The following is an 18771-nucleotide window of genomic DNA, read 5'->3' as shown; positions in this document are numbered from 1 at the left end:
CTCAGACTAAAACACTCACACTGTGCGCGCGCTGACACACCCCCTTACACACACATACGCTCACGCGCAAAAGGACACACAGGCCCAGTGTCTGACGAGGTATAGAAACTAGTAACACGGCCTCTGATTGGACGATTCTGACGGCAGGGTGAAACCCTCCATGGCCTGACGACCGGGGATGTATATTGACTGATAATGTTTTACCAGCACTTTAAAGAGTTTTGACTGCATTTTTGACTTTTCCCTGGACTGGATTGTAACGGGGAGACCATGTCGGACGCTGAAGGAGCTCGAAGTCCGGAGCAGCTGAATAAATTCGAGAAAGTGTCCGGGAGGCCGCCGCTGTGTCTGTCGCTAGCAGGTCTGTACCGACACTAGCACGACGTGCTAGCGGCTAACGTTACCACAGCAGCTCCAGCAAACAAATGACATGTTATTAACATAATTCTGAGATATATGCGCTCTCCGATTCACATATGGGTCACGCTCAACACTATGACTGTTTAAAATGTCTTGTTTTACCACTTGGGTACACAAATGACTTAAATCAACATACCCTTGCGATATTGACACTCCGATCCTGTTATGATCTTTACTATGAGTCTGGCTAGTGAAGATAAAATAGGAAATTTCATACATATGATCAATTTAAATTGCGATGCTCCTCTCAGCTCGACCATTGATAACTGGATGAAGCAAAAAATGACCACCGTTAATGAGTCGGACCTTTCGGTCTCTGGATCGACTCATTTACGGTGGTCATTTTTTTGGTTCATCCAGCTGCTCCGTCATTTTTTAATAACTTATTATTGAAATCGAAAGTATGCAGTCGTGTTGTTAATAGCATGGCTGTTTACGCGTCAACGATTGAGAGGAGTATTAAGCCGTGTGACATTTGGTAGACAAATTGTCAGTTTAAAGTTGGGAATCCACATCGTTCTTAATTATTAACTGAGGTCATACCAGCATCTTTCAGTGTAAATAAGGACTACTTTTGGCTATTTATTTTTCTGGAACACCTTTTAGTTAATGATTCTAACAGGTCAGTGCTGTAATAGTATCTTACCTATCATAGCGAAAACAACTTTGAAGTTCTCTTATCCAGTCCAAGTTAAATACTGCAACGTGAGTGGAAGTATAAGGAAACTCCACAGTGACTTGCTGACTTCTGACTCTTTCAAATTATACAGGGTCCACAGTGTACTGTGAACCCTGAAATGTCCAAGAACCATTGCTGGTTATTAAGACAAGACATTTTAAGTGGGCCATGATACCCGCCAAGTGGTTTCTTGTCCTCTAATCCGGATGCCTTCAACCGTCATGTAAACTATGAACAGGTCAGGCCTACCCAGGTACCTCTTGGCAACGACTACAAGGTAGCATAACTCCTTCCTACTTAATAATCCATGTTCATACTAACACTCCTTGCCAACTGCATCCATCTGTTGACGGATCTAATTGACTTTGCAAGAGGGGCGATCCCGAAATGCATTGTGGGTTCGTCCGTTCCGTCGGCTACATCTCTTGCGTCCAGAAGTTGAGAACATTTTTACTTTTCCGGCTGTAACGGATCCGTCGGCCAATCAGATCATGGCTCCGTCGGCAAATACCGCTCCCCTATCCGCCAGACACGCCTTCCGTCGTCCGTTGACGGACGGATGCAGTGGGCAAGCTGCGTAATCCCATACCCCAAAACACCTCTGTCGTCCCCTTATTTCCTGCTAACGTAGTGCGTACCATCTCTCTATTTACTCGGTTGTCCCCTCTCCTACTGACCTTCCATATTGCCCTCCAGGGCAGCGCACGCCGCCCGCCCGGAGCGGCCACCGCTGCGTGGCGGACAACACCAACCTGTACGTGTTCGGCGGCTACAACCCGGACTACGAGGAGTCGGGCGGCCCGGAGAACGAGGACTACCCGCTGTTCCGGGAGCTGTGGCGGTACCACTTCGCCACGGGGTCCTGGCAGCAGATCCGTACGGAGGGCTACATGCCCACCGAGCTGGCCTCCATGTCCGGTGAGTCGCCCGGCTGCGAGGCCGTTGGAGGGCGCAGCAGCAGCCCTGTGACGCGTTGTGTTATGTGTTCATGTTTTTGCCGGTGGATGTGGACTGGGAGGAGTCCTTACATCAGGGCTGCCCTGACAATGATGAGTCGCCATCAGCAGTGCCTCTGCTCTCTGTCATATGTGCTCCACAGGGAGTGACGTGAACCGTTCCTCTGACCATTGAAAATCCTTTATGGAATATAAATGCCCGATAAGGCTTTCCTCAACAATTCTTCTATTTTCATCTGTACTTTGAATTGACCTCCTCTGGATACATTTAAGTGCTTTGGATCAATGCCATATATTTCTAAAGGAGGGTAGTAATATATGTTTTTTGTTATCATGTCACCTCAGCTGTTTTGCACGGTAACAACCTGCTGGTTTTCGGAGGCACGGGCATCCCGTTCGGGGAAAACAACGGGAACGACGTGCACGTCTGCAACGTTAAGTATAAGCGCTGGTCTCTGCTGAACTGCCGGGGGAAGAAGCCAAACAGAATCTACGGACAGGTACGGTACCTGTTTGGAACTGGCTCTGTGGACACTGTGTATGCTGACATGCTTTCGTGACATGGTGTTGTGACAAAGCGGTTTCCTATACAAAAAACAGAAGTTGCACCATTGACATGAAAACAAATCCAAGGCTTTGCACGAATACGGAAACCCATTTCCTAACACGCATACAGAGAGGTATTCCCCAATGTGACCAAACAGCCAAGCGTGGCAGTAGCCTCTCAACCAGTCTTACTCAAATTAAAAAGGCTTCAGTTTGTTTTGCCAGGGCACTTTCGATTTCATTTCATTAGGAGTGACATTTAATTCGGGTTAGGCATGATAATAATCTGTGTTCTCCCTGCAGGCGATGGCCATTATAAACGGCCACCTGTACGTGTTCGGGGGGACTACGGGCTACATTTATAGCACAGACTTGCACAGGCTGGACCTGACCACCAGGGAGTGGACCCATCTGAAGCCCAATAACCCCCCCCACGACCTGCCCGAGGAGCGGTAGGTTGGTTCTCCGTTCTATTGAATCCCAGATAACGGTGCATTTATACTGAATGAAGAATAACAAGTCGCTGGTGAGTGGCGAAGAGAGAGAGCGAGGGGGGGGCAATGAACATCGAGTATCATTCCACTATTTTGGCCTGTTCAACAGAGGGAAAGAATGCGAGAGGAAGAGAAACGGCAGGCATATGTGGATTTTGTGATAGACTTTAAAACATTTTTTTGCATGTTTGTGTCTCAGGTACAGGCATGAGATAGCACACGACGGACATAGGATATACATCCTGGGAGGCGGGACATCCTGGACCTCGTATCCTCTGGACAAGGTGCGTTGAACTCTGAGCTGGACGTAAAGCTTGCACAGTGAAAGCCCAGCCATAATGTCGTTGAAAATGGCGGGGGGTTTGCCATCAAAATCCAACAGCCGTATTCGGTTTCTTTAACCGCAGGGTACTGCCTAATCGAATGGGGCAAACACTGCCAAAACATTGCTGCCTATTGGCCAACAATAGGCAGTTTTTTTCAATTACTGCACGGACGTTTCAGTTGCTGCACGGAATAATATAATTATATTAATTATTATAATCGAGTAAATAAAAATGTGTATAATAGGCCACAGTTCTGCTCTGTGCGGAAGATCATAGACACTCACCGAACATTCTAATCATGACAGTTTGCGGCTGAGAGATCTAAGGCACGCTGCCATGCGTTCACACCAAAAGACCCGTACGTCTTTACCTGTTGTGGAAGAGGGAGAGACGTTGGAGAACCCGACGCAGTCTATTCATAATGTTGTAATGAACACAGAAGAGGCAGTGAATGAAGTACTGATTAGACAGCGATTTATTAGATACGTAATAAACCGTTGGAACACACAAGACCGGTAACCATAGCAACGCCGGTAAACAAACCCGCGAAGCCAAATCCCTACGAGGGCTTCCCGCGCTACGGCCGCCCGGAGGCGCACAGAGCTTTTGGCCGTGATATTATGTATAGAACGTTATAAGACGCTGTCACCGAGAATTGGCGCGCTGCCAGACGCTGTCACTGAGTGTGAGGAGTGTTGACGGAGAAGATGGCGGTTGACCTAGTTTCAAAGTCGATACCGTTTATACTCGGTAACACCGGTGTTGACACGAGTGTATTACTCGGTGTGAAAATGTCCACGTGTTTTGTGAAGGAGATGTAAAAATGCGCTTCAGGAGTATTTGCGAAGGGAAAAGTGGTATAATGGGGTTGTATGGCTGTTTACATTGGTTTGTTAGCTGTACACAAACTCATTGACTTAATTTCCCCTCGCAAAACCTTTATTTGTGGTGGTGTTTAAGGGTTTATTGTGCCACTTTGCTGTGTATTATGCCGTCACACGGGGGGATTAGGACAACACCATGGCTTTATTTTGAAGTACCTGTTCCCTTCTACTTCTCAGGTACATGCGTACAATCTGGAGACAAACTCGTGGGAGGAGATCTCAACGAAACCCCACGACAAAATAGGTCTGCGTCATGTGAAACCTCCCACTAAAGCCTGGTCCTGCTCCTATACTGGAGATTTTACACCATACACTGCTCAACCCCAGGCTGAAGTTAGCCCACGACGTTCTTAACCTATGTTAACATAGATTTCTGCTGGCCTTGGACGAAGCATTCACACTTATGTTCTCAAGCCCCAGGCTACAAACATCTAAAATAATCTGGCAAACATTGTTTGGTATGCTGTGATTGACCTAGAGACTGAGGCAGGGCCGGCAAGCCCAGGTCTCAATTTGTTCCTCATCCACTTAAAAATAACATTATGCAAACACTTTCTTGGCCCTACAATAACCTGTAGTGTGAAAGCCCCCATGTGTCCTAATCCAACTGACCTCGTCTGTGGTCCTCCAACAGGCTACCCTGCCCCCAGGAGGTGTCACAGCTGCGTGCAGATCCGAAACGGTGAGAACCATTTTTATTCATTCAACCCTAATTATCCTTGCCTTGTTTCCCTTCTCAGGAATGATCACCCTTCCCCACTAATATTTTGGAAACAAAGTGTGTGTGTGTGTGTGTGTGTGTGTGTGTGTGTGTGTGTGTGTGTGTGTGTGTGTGTGTGTGTGTGTGTGTGTGTGTGTGTGTGTGTGTGTGTGTGTGTGTGTGTGTGTGGTCTGAACAGGATGCGGTATATTTGCCCCATGTAAATACAGGGGTTGTCTGTACAAATACAGCTTAATCCCTGAGCTTCGCGGTGCTCTTTTTTCGCAGATGTGTACATCTGTGGCGGATACAACGGGGAGGTGATTCTCTCCGACCTCTGGAAGATTAACCTGCAGTCGTTTCAGTGGAGCAAGCTGCCGGCCATGATGCCAGAGCCGGCATACTTCCACTGCGCTGCCGTCACCCCGGTCCGTACTACACAATCGTAAACAGTTAGCGTGTTCATATCTGGAAATGAGAAATTAACTGAGAGGTTCTGGTCCTAATCGTATTTTGGTATTTGTCTGGCGATTCGACTCAGATTAGCGGGAAGGATGGGCCACAGCCAGAAGATTTAGTTATGTTTAAGGTCAAAAGGGGAACAATAGAGGACCAAGTCGGCCACTGAAATAATGAATTAATGTTAACTCGCCCTAAAGTCTCGACAATGTGATCCATTTGACATTCGCTACCACAAGTTACCAGATCCCTACAAGCTACTCGTTTGGTGTATTTGCGCACATTACGAAAAAAAAAATCAGTCGAGCAGTAGTCCTCAAATTATTGTATACAAATCGATTTTCCCACATACGTTCCCCATATGTATTATGCCTCCCTCAGTACAGAAACCTTCCACTGTGCCGTCGGCTGACGTTCTCTCCCTCTCTCCCCCTGGCCAGGCGGGCTGCATGTACATCCACGGCGGGGTGGTGAACATCCACGAGAACAAGCGCACGGGCTCCCTGTTCAAGATCTGGCTGGCCGTGCCCAGCCTGATGGAGCTGTGCTGGGAGCGGCTGCTCAAGGCCTTCCCGGTGCTGGCCACGCTGCCCACCATCGAGCTGCTCAACCTGGGCCTCACACAGGAGCTCATCGAACGCTTGAAATGAACCATCCCTACCCCCCCCCACCCCACAACAGGACATTCGGAGCGGGAAAGGGAAGGGTTCGAAGGAAGGGAGGGATGGATGGATGGATGGATGTAAGAGACACTGGCAGATCACAGGAATCGTTTTATGGAAGTCTTATCGTGAGGCTGGAGGGGGGTCTCTCCTTTCCCCCTGCCTAGCGTAGCCGCCCCGCCTTGAAAACCAAAAAAACCCAGTGGCTTGGGATGCCTTTTCGATTTTTTTTTTTTTTTTAGTTTTGCACTTAACCGATTGGGGGACGGCAAATAACAGGGAATGTTTTATGGAATAATTCAGCTATACACACAGCCCCACACAGCCCCACACACACAGCCCCACACACACACACACACACACGCACACACACGCATAGAAATATTCAATATTCCTTGAGATTCCTTTGCATCAACTTGGAATGACACCATATTACGTCCCGTGCACACTACCCTACAAAGTGACGCGTTGCAGCGCAGTCCATCTCTCTCATCTGTATTTTTAACCAGCCCCTCATTTAACTTTTTACTTTAAATTATTAAGGAAACCGTTTCAAATGAACAGCTGCATGATGTATTTATTTAAAGAGAAAAAAATAAGGATTTTGTTGTGTACGTGATCTACCTATCAACTATTGTTTCCTTTCCTGCACTTTTGTTTTGCATACATGTTGCCATGGATTATTCTGTTTAAACAGGGGGCCCTACTATGAATGTGCATTGTTAAGTCTTAATAAGGGCGTCAATTCAAAAGTTTGAGGTGAGTAGGAATTCATACAGCGTAGGCCTAACCTACTTGTTCTGTTAAAGGTGTGCCAGAGAGACTCACTTGTTCTGACCAGTCCAGCATTTCTGGGTTACTTTTTTTCACTTAACCATACATCACTGTGAATTTGGTGCTCTTAAAAAAAATGCTTTTATTCCAATAAACTTTAATTCTGATAAATGTTCATTCAGCTCTGCTTTGCTAAAAAAAAAAACTTTTCTAAAAGATGATTTTTAAAATAATTCCCTTTCATTTATTTAATGCAGTGCCTTTCCTACATCTTTTTATCTTGACAACTCATCTGTTGAAGCATGTTTAAAGTGGAGAGGAGTCTTCATAAATCCCAAACGGCATTTAACCATACTTCCATCACAAGTAATAATTGAACAGCAAACTGCAAAAGATAATTGTAGGCCTGGTCTTGTGGACGTCAGGTCCAGGTTTAGACCATATCTCATCTCAAAAACCAGTGTTTCAGGATCAACAGGCTTATGCAGAGTGCCATCAGAGTACAAACACAAAAGCGATTCACGAGAAACGTATGCCAAAAATAGAACCACGTACGAGCGGCGTGGTTTTATTAACTAGACGAGGTTTAAGCTGCATCTCCGGTTGGGCCGGTATGCTGCGTCACAGCTCCCAGCAATGCATGGTTTTGCCTTCATGGTTTATTTTATTTTATCCTTTTCTGGCAACTGGCGACTAGCTGCATGGTGTACCCTTCTGTATGTTTCAGACAAAACCTCCCCAGGATTTTTATTTTGGGACTTCATTTTAAAGGGTGCCCAAAAGATGTTGACGTGTGTGTGTATATATAAATGTTGTGCTTTGAATCAATAAAGATGTACTGTCAGTAACTTGAATCGCGAGTCATTTCACTGAGGGTTTGTTTCGTTTTTCCCAGTGGTCACTTTCAGACATTTAAAGAATAGTTCAGAAACCAGTACACTAATCAACCTATTCAGAGTGATACAAATAAGATTAATATAATTTAAATTTTTACAAAGTTAGATACCAAGTTGAAATGAATGCATTTATTACAATATCACCACTTGATATTTCACATTTTGATTTACTCACTTTTACCGTACTTTTAACTTTTTAAAAGTTCAGATTTACAGACGCCAGGCATAAGAACACAAGATATTTTGGAAGAAAGAAGTCTTAAAATCCAACAACAAAAACAAATACTTACAGAACAGTACAGTCTAATTCATAAACAAAGCAGATCAACAAGAACGAGGTGAAGGAGCGAAGAAGTATAGGGCCAGTAGGATGAAGTACACCATCAGTAGGGCCGTACCTGGAGGCCAACGCATTACAGGAAAGGGGCACAAGGTTAGACAAACTGTTTTAGTCACCTCATCGCCATCTTGTTCTTAAACACTAGCTGACTTGGGGGAACTTAATGCAGACTGAACATTTAATTAGTCATCTCAAAGCCTTTAAATGTCATTTCCTTGGCGTGTGTCCTAGTGAGCATGTCAGTTGGTTGCTGGCCACCATGGTAACTACCTTCCCTCATCTGCAAAAAATATATACCAAGTCACGATGTAATGCAAAACATACCCTGGAAGTAATCACTTTTTCCGTCCATAAAAATGTAGTTGACCAGAATGACACTGAAGATGCTGGCCCAGAGATGGATGTCACTGAACACCAGCACAAAGCCCACGTCCTAGGTGGGGGGGGGAGACACGCAGTAGAGGTCAGCGAACAAAGGGAACGAACAACGGGGCAGAGGTTGCCGCTGGAAGAGGTGAAGACCTACGTAGAAGGAGTTGAAGAGGATGAGCAGCGGGATCTGAATCATGCAGACCTGCACCGCGATGCAGCTGCCCACTTCGAGGCTGGGGAGAAAAAGTAAAAACACACACGTTTGTAGTGGAGCACCAGAGACATCATCTGATGCATTCAGTTCATTGTCCACACACAGCGACAGTAAAACGCACAAAACTAGAAACTGACGTACTCTATGCCCATTCACAATAAGAAAAAAGCAGTGTTCTTTTGTAATTGTTTGGTAAACTGAACAGGAAGGTTAAAGGGGGTATTATTATGCCACAAGGTATGATTGTGATGAGCCATAACAAGCCATTTAAGAAGCTGTATAATGGATAGCCTAGCCATCATACATCTAGGCGGACACTCCCACTTGTGACGTCACTAAAACACAGGGAAAGGCAGATTTTCAAACGGCTTGTAATGGGTAATCACAGTCACACTTGGTGGCATAATTCCACCCCTTTAAATAGTTGAAGGTGGTCCCGTGAGCAGACAGCTCATGGGGGAGAGGTGTACCTGAGGCTGATGTTGTTCTGCAGGGCAAACTGGATGCCGTTGACGATCTCTGGGAGCTCAGGCACCATGGCCAGCACCGCGACCCCGATGAAGTACTGCAAGAGGAGAGGAGACGGTCTCACATCACCACCCAACATGGTGTCATAAAGGAAGCTCGGTTCAACGGCCACTTTGGACGTTTGGCTTCCTTGAACCCGTCTAGGATTCCCCCAGGCTGTCTGACTAATCAATTAAAAAAAGGTTAATTTAGTCTAACTTGATAGATTAATTTGTGTGTGCATATAAACAGACTAGTATTCATTAGCTTGTACCTTGACATGTCAAGGTACAAGCTAATGAATACTAGTCTGTTTACATGCACACACAAAATAATCAATCCAACCGATGTTCTTCATTATCACAGTACCCGACCGGCCAACTAGAGGGCTTCAGCCCAGTTTGGGCGTGTGGCAACAACGTACCTGGGATATGTTGTAGGACAATATAGGATGGATGTTCTGTGTGGTGAGGTCAGCGCAGGCAGCCATGAGTAGCGTGGCGATGATCAGAACCACTAAGGCCCTCCATCGAGACCAGTGGAGTACATGGTGGCCTACTGGAGAACGCGCACACACACACACACACACACACACACACACACACACACACACACACACACACACACACACACACACACACACACACACACACACACACACACACACACACACACACACACACATCAAAACGATAACAAACAAAAGATTTCCATTCATTTAAAAACACAGACACACATTTACCTTTCGTGCCGAAGCTAGTGGTGATGAAGTCGGCGTTGATGCAGGTGGCGACCTCCGGCCCCTCCCCTCCATGGGGGTATTGACCCTGGGCCCCGGGGCCCCGCTGCCCGCCGGGCCCCTCGCTGACGTGGATGTCGTAGATGTGTTTGTGGGTCTTCAGAGTGAAGATGAGGCCGATGAGGTATGCGACGGGCAGCAGCACGGCGATGGTGTACACCAGAGGCCTTGCGGGAAACAAGACATTTATTATCATTAGTGCTGACTCACAGAAAGTAAGTAATCATATCCAAATAGTCGATGATTGATCAAGAACAAATTACATATATTTGCTGCTTAATGCTTCAGAAATGCATACATCGTTATAAATATGAATACTTTTCTGCTCGTCAGATAAAGAAAAGCTAATTTTAACCTTTACTTTGGACAAAATCTTTAGGTTAATCAACTTTTGATAAGGTTTCGCCAAATGATGCCTGGACAAAATGATTCGGCAGAAATACTCACTCTGTGTGGGTAAGGATCCATTGCTGGTTCGACTGGCTCTGGTAATAAACAAAGAACAAAATAAATAAATGATCACTCTGAAGTTGATCTATTCACCTCACATATCAAAGCCTCCTTACATCCAACAAAAGCATTCCAATATAGCAAGAACTTTGGCCTCATTCAACTAGCGGGCCATCTTGGTTCTGCACACTAGCTGGCCGCGGCTTTTGGTTTTATGGAAAAGAACAGCAAAACCAAAGGGAGCGTACAAAGTCATAGTAGCAGTCCTTGCAGATGAAGGGCGCGCTGCCGTTGCCCGGGACATTGGTGCAGCCTTCACACACCAGACTCCCGAAGGCCTTGGTGAAGAGGGTGGGGGCGAACACACCTACAAGGGCACCGACACAAGACCTGAAGGGGTGAGGCTCGGATCCCACTTGGGTTTAGTGTTACTCTACACGAGTGTCGGGTTACAGTGTAATAAGCAATGTCACTCTATATAACAGCATACACTTCACAGTACGGAACAGCATCCAACTACACAGTGGGGATAAGGGATAAGGTTAACAATAGGGACTGAGGGAGCAAGTTCAGCACTTGGGTTGAGATTTTACATGCCGTACTATTGTCTATTACACGTATAACTCCACTGTTACGAGTACACAGCAATGTAAAGTGTTACCAAAACAAGTTATTGAATAAAATCGGTCTTGAATGAGAATCGATGCTCCCTCCTCCTGCAAAGGACCTGCTGTGCGTGTGTACGTACCTCCTACTGATATGAACAACAGTGCAGAGCTCACCCCGGCCGAGCGACTGTTGAACCGCTGCTCACTGTGCTTGATGCCCCCGATCACCATACAGATACCCTGTGTGGAGGGGGGACACACACACACACACACACACACACACACACACACACACACACACACACACACACACACACACACACACACACACACACACACACACACACACACACACACACACACACACACACACAGAGTTTACAATCTTCCCCCGGTTTGTGGAGGAAATCTTTCAAATCACACGGCACGAACCACGTCCGTTACACACAGGGAAGAATGTGCCCGTCGAACGGGGGGGGGGGGGGGAACCACAGGACGGCCGACTCACGGGTATGAAGAGAATACACCCCAGCAGGGTCCCGGTGAGGGCAGACTTCACCAGCTCCTCGAAGCACTTGGTCCGGGCGTGGTACCCCTGGAGCAGGGCCGTGATGTAGAAGGTGATCTCCGTGATGGAGCCGAACGTGGCGTTCACCACCGCGCCCACCGCAAAGTTGCTCTGGGCAGATATGCTGTGGAGCCACACACACACACAAACACACATACACACACACACACACCAAATTGTGCAATGACAAAAAACGAAATCACGTTATAGTTGTATCATCTTTTATCATCAAATATAAATGTAAACACTTTCTGCATTTGTCCCAATTAAAAAAAAATTGCACTAGTTGTTCCATCATTGATCCCGTATGCATATCTTGTGGTCATCCTCCATGCCGTCGGGCCGAGCTGTGGGCCGTTACCTGGCGATGCCCATGCCGATGTAGTAGGAGAGCGGTATGATGGAGACGATGGAGGTGAGGAACTTGGCCCCCATGCTGGTGTAGCGGTGGCTGCGGTCCACGTAGCCCAGGACCAGCGTGGACAGCACCAGCGGGAGGATGTCTGCAGGGGCGACCACTTAAGGACCACTGCGCCGAGGTAGTGAACAGACTGGAACCAGGTGGATCACCATGTACTCCTTAAAACAGCCGGGACCCTCCCTGATTGGACCTTTTGTTCATTTACCCACCTGTCGTCAAGCTATAATGAGGCTTTGTGCCCGAATCTGATTGATTGTGAACCAAATCAGGGAAAATATCCTCTGATGTGTCAGAAATGAGCTGGGAGCGGTCTAAATTAATCATCTCCTATAAATGCAAACACATAAGAAAGGAGATAGATATATATTCTCTTAGAGCATTTCACTCACTAAAAGCTGACAGATGGCAACAGCATTTCTAACAAAGTACACCGTAATTAAAGCACTTGAATCTTAACCAAAGCATTTCCTATTTAGGCATTTCATCAAGACCATAGAGAAGCAGGCCTGGACACCTCACTAAAATGATGCAAAGAGGCATACAGTAGCTTTGGTCCTGCCGCACAAAAGGATACTGAGAGCAAAGATGTTGATGCCCTGGAAAGTATATTTATAATAATACCAGTTCACGGCTTGATAGCAACACAGGACCACCTTGGTATCAGAAATATAGGTCTGTGAAAAAAAAAAAAAATTCTTGCAATCAAATTCTCAACCAGCTAAATTCTATATAATCAACCCTGGAATTGTCAATTATTCTTTTTGGTACATCAGGCCCACCGTCCCCCAAACCCAGGAAGCGGGGTAACAAACATGGCCACCAGGTGCACTGAGCCCCGTACCTTTTCTCGCGTCTGGATCTGGACGTTCTCCGGCGGCAGCAGCAGGACCGTGGTGAGGGTCCGGGCGTTCATCTTGGCCACGGGGATGGTGAACACCAGCAGCCAGGAGACGCAGCAGGCCAGGCAGTGGACCACAGCTAGGGGTGGGAAGGCCACGACCAGCCACACGTAGGTGCTGAAGCGACACTGTGGATTTAAGTGAGAGTGAGCGTGAGAGAGAAATCCATCACCATCCGTTTCACCCGATCTGCTCAAAAACACAGTCAGCCGAAATCTTGCGAGCCTCGACTTCTGAGGCTCACATTTACAAAGTTCTTTATATAGCATTTTACAGATTGGTAATTTACAAAAATCAATGAAAAACATCCTCACAATTAACCATTTTAATTTTGTCACTAGTAGTGTTAATTTACATCCTGTTCCTGTCATTTTAATCATTAATAAAATTAATTATTAATTCAGAGTGTGAAAAGGGCCAATTGATCGCCGATATCGTTTCGAATTTAACCTAAAATCTTGTACAACCCCCCCTCCCTCACCCAAAGCCGGGGTGGGGGCCGGTCCTCCGGGGGGCTTGGGACAGGGATGACCACGGCCAGAGGGGACGACACACACAGGGGGGCGTCCTCCTCCGCGACCCGGTCGGGGTCCCCGCCCTCCTCGTCCCCTTCCACAGGGATAGCCTCACAGTGGGGAACCTTTGGCCGGCCCTGCGTCCCGCCGTCACCGACCTGCAAGCATAGGGCCGTGTTCCAATTGTTCCCTATATGATGAACACTAGAGTACACCTTTTAGGGTACAGGAGTAAGGGGGAATTCATTCTAATTAGGCGCCACGGATCCACCCATGTCGTCTATTGGCATAAACAAGCCCACATGTGTTGCATGTCCCTCTGGGACTCGTTAGCAGTAGAAACCTGCTTTTGCCGACCCTTCTTTATTAGATGAACCCGAGGACATTGAAAAAGGTTACTCTACCTTCTCTATTGACTTTCCAAACGGCCACATGAAGAAGCAGGTCAGCTTCCAACATAATCTCCCTGAAAAGTAAATAATTCGTCAACGTCTCCAACCGTCTTCAAGAGAGGATCTACCAGACACATGAATCAGACATGTTATTGACACACAGACATAGAGTCACAGACCGTAGGGGGCGCCACATATAGTGAGATACATGATGGGACACAACAAGAAGTAGCTCAACGAGATCCACCAGCCAAACATGACGACGTAGAACACGTTTCCACAAGTGACCGCATAGCCTGAAATAAAGGAAAACAGTGATGAACAGAATAGACTAGGGGGAATGGAACACTTTAAATAAAGTAAAACCCTAAAGCCCTCTTTCCTTTAGCGACCTCTAATGGCTTTCTAGTTTCCATTCACAAATCAATCCCTGGATGGATGGAGTCATGAATGGAGACGTTTTATTCCTGAAAAACGTTCCAGTTCTGCTTTTGTATGGAGTATAAAAAAACAGTAGAAAGGTTAAGGGTTATTAATAGAGCGCATGTTAATAACAATAACTGGAACTTGTGCAGTTTGGATCAATGCGTTTTGTGTAGTATGATGGACGATTTAAGTGTGTGCGCGCCTTAGTTGAGCAAATAGAGGGGGAGAGGATGTTTGGATGGGTGCGAAAAGATAGGAAAAAGACAGAAGAAGACATGCGAGACCTCTGCCGGCGTTTGGCTTGACGACGTTGAGCTCGGAGTACAGCTCCCGGACCTCAACGGATCGGTCCTCCAGGGGCCTCTCCGTCACATGGCTCTTCCACTTCCTGAAGCCAAACTGCACACACACACACACACACACACACACACACACACACACACACACACACACACACACACACACACACACACACACACACACACACACACACACACACACACACACACACACACACACATCACCTCACATTAGACCTAGGTTTTACATTTCAATAGAAAAAATTTTGTGACACCAAGGACTTTTTGGCCCACGAAACCATTGGGGCATAGATCAAAACAGTATTTTTATACACATTTGAGTTTGAAATAAGGATTAACATCACTGAACAATTCATAATAATACTTTTACATGTTGCACATTCAAAGTCATGCTGGGAGGGAGGGAGGTATAAAAAGTGGGAGAAAACCGCTCCCTCGTGCCCCTATGAGACATTTTATGAAGGAGTATGGGGCAGGGGCGGTGTTCTTTTGGAGACGATGCTTCACCTTGTAGTTGTTGGCCACTCTGTTGGCCTCCAGCTCGTTCTCAGCCCGGATGGTGGCCTTGGCGGTGTCGGCGTCGCGCCAGCATTCGTCACTGCACTGCGTGGAGGTGGAGCAGGCCGGCGTGCCAAACTGGCCCCCTGTGTGGGTCACACAGACAGAGGTTGGGTTAGAGCCACGTCAGCGGGTGCTGCAGGCGAGTCTTCATGGCTATCATTTGAGAGGGTCGTTTGTAAGGAATGTCATTGCCATCCGTCACTAGTTATCAGAAATGCTATGTGAGAATATTGGTTCTAGTTGACCGCATGCCTGCATCTCTGTATGAGACCATTTAGATGTTAGACCATACCCGGCTTATTACTGACCAATTTACCCTGATTGGTTTGCGGAAACCATTTCACCTGTCAATCACTGTTCACTAGCAGTAGCAATCCCATTTTCTATGGAAAATACAATTGCACAATTTTTATAATAAAAATTATAAAAATGTATTGGACAAACACATTTCGCTCTTCTGCATGCTGTGAGCCTCCATCTTCCCCTGCTGGGACCCACTTCAGGGTCCCGACCCCTCAAATTGAGAACCACTGGTCTAGAGGCGAACAGCTACCCAGAAAGGGCTCCTCACCTCTGTGGACGGCCAGGTAACATTTGGGCGTAAAGAGTCCAAGGAACTGAGAAGGATCCTGAGAGGACATTTCGCCAAGCTCTGGGACGTTGGGGCCGACTGATGGTCTTTCGCTTGGAGACGGTTGCCGTGGCAGCCAGGGATGCTGAGGATGCAGCTGCTGCTGCTGCTGCTGCTGCTGCTCAGGGTTGTCACGGCGGTCTGAATAGTCGGGGGCATAATGGATGGGTGATGTCAGACTTGGCTGTTGTGGGAGATATTGACAATACCCTTAGCAGGACCATAATCATTTTCAAGGGCAAGGAATTGTTTGATAACAACCTTGGCATGGAGTTCATGGGAGGAATCACAGCACAAGACGATAAACACTTTGCTGAAGCTTTACAAGCAGGTGTTCTGCAGACCAGCTCTGCTTTTGTATTACTTTAAGTTACTATTATATTTAGGCCATTTAGCAGACGCCATTATCCAAAACGTCTTACAATAAGTACATTTGACAGAAGAAAGAGAAATAACAATAAATCGCTGTCGGTACAGTAAAGATGTTCATTCACGTATGCAACAAAAGATAGCTTTAGACGCTACACAATGCCAGGTTCCATCTTTAAGTGCCAGGACATACAACACACAGTAAGTGCATACAAAGTTCTAAACATAGGTCTTAAGGTTTATTCTGCGGTTTCCTTATCTCTTTTCCTTGTAAGAATTGATGCTGTAATTTCCACAAAAATGTCAGAATGATAACAGTGGTTCAGGATTAGAATGTGAATATTATTCTTCACATACTTTCTTTTTAATGAAAATATAAAATCAAGTAATGTTGACATCAACTACTGCTATCCATCTTTTGCACACACACAACGTCAGGATTTTATAAAGGTTTGTGACTGGCAATAATGATAATTAGTTCCTGGAGAATAAATAATGCGACTTAAAAACTTTATTTCAAGTTCAAAATATGCAATAACGTTAAAACAACTCCAAACATATAAAAATGTGTTATAAAAACGCTTTGTTATTAAAATATGTCCATTCTGTTTTTTTGTATTTGTATTGACATTACTCTAGATGCCTGAAATGAATGACTACTACTCATTCTATGATTCTAAAAATGACAATAAACTTGAAATCTCATCAGAAACTAATGAATAGACCAGGATCAGTGTTCAGAGGTGCGTTTCTCGATTTATTATGAAGTAATTTGACGCCAGGCCGGTCTGTGACGAACCAAAAACTCCTGACAGTCATGCACGATGCTACGTTTTTCATCACGGAGTCTACTACAAATCCCATAACCAATTGAATTATGCATGGGTCAAAAAATGACATTGGAATTTTACAAAACTCGTTCAGTGCTGGGCTAAAAAATAAATAATAGCAGGCAATTTTATTGAGATTTAAGACATGAAATCAGGTGCCTATAAGTATAAGGCACCTCAAGTTTAAACAGCGATGATGAACTCTAAACAAGCATCGAGATTTAAAGGGAGATCCTTCAAGTAGGCCTATGCAACTCAAAATGCACTTAATAAAGAGAACACTCAATTAACACCACACACAAGGTCAGTGTAGAAAACGCCCAAATCACAAAAAAAAACTAATGTTCATACATGGGTGTCAAAGTAACGCATTAGGAAACACACCATGTTTGAAGGACCGATTAGAAACATCGCTAACACGATCATAATGGCATGGGCTGGTGTGACGTAGAGACGCAGGTGACACAATCAATCAATACTATAATAATTTGAGGCCAAATTTGAAAAAAACAATGCCAAATTATAAAGTTAAAAGTTCGTATTATAATTGTATTAAAAAGAAAAAATCGAACTATAAACGTACACTTCCAAAAAGTCCATAGGACTCCATGTTTGTTGAACGCACAAGTAGGCCTACGCGTGTTAAACTTTATGCTACAGGTAAACGCAACAACTATAAACGCTGACAGTACCGACTGTTGGACCTTACCTGGGCTGTTGGCTGCAGACCTCCTCCTTAAAGTTTCTACATCATTTGGCAGCAGTAGCGCAGTGTTTTGGGACATGTTTTTGGTCGTCGGAGGTTGTGGTTGTGTTTGCTGTAGTCCCTCTCTGTCCCACCATGTCGGTCCGTCGTACAGAGCGCGTGCTGTTCTACTGGAGCTGCACGGTTCACCAAAACGATGGCTTCATGAATGGATGCGTTTTTATCTATTCCTCTGATGAGCTCTTCATGATCAATTGCTTAGTGTTAGTTTATTGAATAAAATATTTTATCTTCATCTGTAGGCCGTCTTTCAAAAAGAATAAAAGAAAAAGTAATAATAAGTTAGTCAATTATGGATTTCTGTTGTTTCTTATCGTGCTCTACCCCCAAAAGTAAAGGGCGAACTAATACCGAGTTCAATCTTTAATTTGCAATAGTTATTCTTTTTATTTCCTACAATTTATAGCAGGCAAATACATAGGCCGTGTCACCACCACAGAATCATATATGCCCGTTACCAACGACATGGTTTTTAGGTTTAGTCATAGTTATTGTGAATTGAGAATGATGTTTTTTCTTCATTTTAATTTATTTAATTATTATGCTTAAGCATATGTCAAAGGTCTGTTAAAGGTCTATGTGATAAAAAAACTATATCACATAGAATCTCATGATTTTTCATAACCTTAGAATGAGCCCTTTATTTCTGCATAGGGAGCGGGTCCTTACTAAAACAAGTTGTACTTACTGCACAATAATAAAACCATCTTCCACCATGTGGCAGTCAAACCCTTCCCAGTCCACTTGTAAATCTCCAGCCCAGTTTTGTTGCCAGTTTATCAGTAGGCTGTAAACCATGGGATGGAGCCTAAGAGAGGATATTAACCATCAAGAAGTTAGAGAACTTGAGTGTCAAATTTACTAAAGGTACTGCACAAGGTTACCTTAATGGAGGCATAATCTTAAGCCAGAATTTAAGTTGTCTTGAAGAATAATGCCAGTTGTCATGTAATGTTTACGTCAGTTATTTTATTGCAAATTAGGTGC

At 45.3% G+C, this 18771-nt stretch overlaps 2 protein-coding genes across 3 annotated transcripts; one reads left to right on the top strand and one right to left on the bottom strand.

The window, feature by feature from the left end:
- The first annotated feature begins 110 nt into the window (after positions 1 to 110).
- On the top strand, positions 111 to 7754 carry klhdc10 (kelch domain containing 10). The gene is made up of 9 exons (XM_030341181.1): positions 111 to 361; positions 1796 to 2017; positions 2401 to 2555; positions 2905 to 3053; positions 3295 to 3379; positions 4483 to 4549; positions 4940 to 4987; positions 5294 to 5433; positions 5905 to 7754. The coding sequence occupies exons 1-9, from the start codon at positions 271 to 273 to the stop codon at positions 6112 to 6114; spliced, it is 1167 nt and encodes a 388-aa protein (XP_030197041.1). The 5' UTR covers positions 111 to 270; the 3' UTR covers positions 6115 to 7754.
- Positions 7755 to 7910: 156 nt separating this feature from the next.
- Positions 7911 to 17938, bottom strand: LOC115531857 (low affinity vacuolar monovalent cation/H(+) antiporter). Of its 2 annotated transcripts, none has more exons than XM_030341180.1 (20): positions 17728 to 17938; positions 15760 to 15960; positions 15135 to 15271; positions 14592 to 14706; positions 14061 to 14177; positions 13894 to 13955; positions 13456 to 13647; positions 12917 to 13102; positions 12650 to 12749; positions 12016 to 12157; positions 11595 to 11778; positions 11227 to 11326; positions 10727 to 10845; positions 10476 to 10513; positions 9972 to 10195; positions 9654 to 9784; positions 9193 to 9287; positions 8663 to 8741; positions 8461 to 8569; positions 7911 to 8194 (listed from the first exon to the last, which is right to left on the bottom strand). In XM_030341180.1, the coding sequence occupies exons 1-20, from the start codon at positions 17801 to 17803 to the stop codon at positions 8121 to 8123; spliced, it is 2481 nt and encodes an 826-aa protein (XP_030197040.1). In that variant the 5' UTR covers positions 17804 to 17938; the 3' UTR covers positions 7911 to 8120. The 2 variants fall into 2 exon arrangements, with proteins under 2 accessions (XP_030197040.1, XP_030197039.1); XM_030341179.1 differs by having other exon boundaries at positions 9654 to 9787; positions 17728 to 17937.
- Positions 17939 to 18771: the final 833 nt, after the last annotated feature.

The sequence above is a fragment of the Gadus morhua genome, chromosome 19 (genome assembly GCF_902167405.1).
Source record: "Gadus morhua chromosome 19, gadMor3.0, whole genome shotgun sequence".
Taxonomy (NCBI): domain Eukaryota; kingdom Metazoa; phylum Chordata; class Actinopteri; order Gadiformes; family Gadidae; genus Gadus; species Gadus morhua.
This window is presented reverse-complemented; position numbering and strand designations above follow the sequence as displayed.

What these genes read in the sequence shown, in the direction of transcription:
- LOC115531857 (XM_030341179.1), bottom strand. Translation starts at nt 17,803, where the DNA reads ATGTCCCAAAACACTGCGCTACTGCTGCCAAATGATGTAGAAACTTTA. An exon ending in AGGACTGCTACTATGACTTT is followed by an intron (nt 10,514 to 10,726) that starts GTACGCTCCCTT and finishes GTTTATTACCAG; the next exon opens with AGCCAGTCGAACCAGCAATG. An exon ending in TCCTCTTCAACTCCTTCTAC is followed by an intron (nt 8,570 to 8,662) that starts GTAGGTCTTCAC and finishes CCCCCCACCTAG; the next exon opens with GACGTGGGCTTTGTGCTGGT.
- klhdc10 (XM_030341181.1), top strand. Translation starts at nt 271, where the DNA reads ATGTCGGACGCTGAAGGAGCTCGAAGTCCGGAGCAGCTGAATAAATTC. An exon ending in CGAGCTGGCCTCCATGTCCG is followed by an intron (nt 2,018 to 2,400) that starts GTGAGTCGCCCG and finishes ATGTCACCTCAG; the next exon opens with CTGTTTTGCACGGTAACAAC. An exon ending in CACGACCTGCCCGAGGAGCG is followed by an intron (nt 3,054 to 3,294) that starts GTAGGTTGGTTC and finishes TTTGTGTCTCAG; the next exon opens with GTACAGGCATGAGATAGCAC.